General features: G+C 46.6%; 1 protein-coding gene across 1 annotated transcript; it reads right to left on the bottom strand.

Annotated features, from left to right (window-relative positions):
- Positions 1–1,390: 1,390 nt before the first annotated feature.
- Positions 1,391–1,930, bottom strand: LOC107301962 (zinc finger protein 664-like). The gene has a single exon (XM_015831104.2). It carries the CDS (start codon positions 1,928–1,930, stop codon positions 1,403–1,405), a length of 528 nt encoding a protein of 175 aa, XP_015686590.2. The 3' UTR covers positions 1,391–1,402.
- Between the last annotated feature and the right edge of the window lie 349 nt (positions 1,931–2,279).

The raw sequence follows: 2,279 nt of genomic DNA, 5'->3' as shown, positions 1-2,279 counted from the left end.
CGCCACAAAGCGAAGGTTGGGTAGATATAACCGACAGAATAGGGTCCTTCAAATAATCTGATCCGAAGTCATGTAGGGCTTTAAAGTGACAACCAGCATGTTAAATTGGACCCCAGAAGCAAACAAGCAGCCAATGAAGTTCCAGCAGGAATGGAAGCTTCCGGATACTTTTCAAGGGAACCCCATGTAGAGGGCAGCAAATTAGTTTTCCATCGGTCATTTTTTGCCACCTCTTGCTGAGATTATCAAATCCTCAGCTCCTCTAAAACAGGGATCCCCAGCCATGCCAGGACGAACACGTGTGTGAAACAGTTCGCTCTCCCTCCTTGCCGTTAGTCTGCAGAGCTGGAAATGTTGATGACCGCTGCTCTAAAGCAAGGCTTTTCAACCAGTGGTACGGGTACCACCTGTGGCACATTGACACCTGGCAGGTGGTACGCGACCATCCTAGAAAAGTGGTAGCGGGGAGGGGAATGAGCTGAACCAGTGGCAGCACCGCACAAGCCTGAGCGAGTGACGGCTGGAGCTGCAGGGCTGTCAGGGCTCAGCGGAAGCGCCAGGATCAGTGCCGCTTTCCAGCTGATAGGCGCTTCTTCGGGACTGTCAGCTAGAGCTCGGTGCTGATCCTGGTTCTTCTGCTGAGCCCTGAAGAAGCACCAATCAGTTGGAAAGCAGCAATGATCCTGGCACTTCTGCTGAGCCCAGAAGAAGCACCGATCAGCTGGAATGTTGCAGCATCTCCAGGGTCTTGTGTTTTACATTCAGATGCTTGGAAACTGGTTCATATTTATGACGGTCACAGTGTCCCAGGGACATTTGAAGTGACCAAAACCCGCTGCAACCACCCAGCAGACGGGGGGAATAAAAACCAAACACCCCCCACTGCCAATCCTCAACAGAAATGCTCACAATAATGAAAACCTCGGACAGGAGGAAGAGCTCTGCCGGGTGGGCAGGCAGGTGTCTTCCTCGGCTGTGGCTTGGGGGGGCACTTTTTTCAGTGCCATTGTAGCTTTGAACAGTCACTAAGCGAACTGTTGTAAGTCGAGGACTACTTGTACTTCATCACTTTTTTCCTTTTTTTTTTTTGGTCAAGTTTTTGACACCTTGCTAGGCGACTGGTGGTACTCGGATGTTGCCATATCCTAAAAGTGGTACAATGGGTGAAAAGGTTGAAAAGCCCTGCTCTAAAGGGCTTCTATGAGAGATCCTGGGAGCTGCCTTTCTCTTCTCTAAAGCTTTTGCACTGGAAGGAACAAGTTTCCTGCAGCTGAACTAAAGGCATAAATTACGGGTTTCCCCCCCCCCCCATTTAGATTATTTTATGAAAAGTGAGATCACAACTCTTTCTAAAGCCCTTTCCACATTGCATATTTATATGGCTTCTCTCCTGTGTGGATTCTCAAGTCCTGTCTTTCCACACCATGCATTTATAAGATCTTTCTCCTTTCTGATTGCTTTGATGTCTTATAAGAGATTGATTATAACAGAAGGTCTTTCCACACTCCATGCATTGATATGGTTTCTCCCCTGTGTGGGTCCTTTTATGGCTGGCGAGAGCAGAAATCCACCTAAAGCTCTGTCCACATTCCACACATTTATATGGCTTCTCTCCTGTGTGGATCCTGTTATGGGAATTAAGATGACTGCTATGAGTAAAGCTCTTTCCGCACTCCATGCATTTATATGGTTTCTCACCTGTGTGGATCCTTTTATGGACGGTCAGACTTTGACTCCCACTAAAATTCTTCCCACACTCACTACACTGATATGGATTCTCTCCTGTGTGGATCCTTTTATGGGAGGTAAGACTAGAATTCCACCTAAAGCTCTCTCCACACTCCACACATTGATATGGTTTCTCTCCTGTGTGGCTCCTCTTGTGACAATTAAGATGACTGCTAAAACTAAAGGTCTTTCCACACTCCATGCATTGATATGGCTTCTCTCCTGTGTGGATCCTCTTGTGAGAATTAAGACTACTGCTACAAGTAAAGGTCTTTCCACACACCATGCATTTATAAGGTCTTTCTCCTTTGTGATTCCTTTGATGGATTATTAGAGACTTATAATTACAGACGGTCTTTTCACACTCCATGCATTGATACAGTTTCTCCCCTGTATGGATCCTTTTATGGGAAGTAAGATCACAATTCCACCTAAAGCCCTCTCCACAGTCCGCACATTGATATGGCTTCTCTCCTGTGTGGATCCTCTTGTGGGAATTAAGGTAACTGCTATGAATGAAGGTCTTTCCACATTCCATGCATTTATATGGC

The sequence above is a fragment of the Protobothrops mucrosquamatus genome, unplaced genomic scaffold (genome assembly GCF_001527695.2).
Source record: "Protobothrops mucrosquamatus isolate PMUCROS unplaced genomic scaffold, P.Mucros_1.0 scaffold20848, whole genome shotgun sequence".
Classification (NCBI taxonomy): Eukaryota; Metazoa; Chordata; class Lepidosauria; order Squamata; family Viperidae; genus Protobothrops; species Protobothrops mucrosquamatus.
The sequence above is the reverse complement of the archived record's forward strand: the minus strand, read 5'-3'. Positions and strand labels throughout refer to the sequence as shown.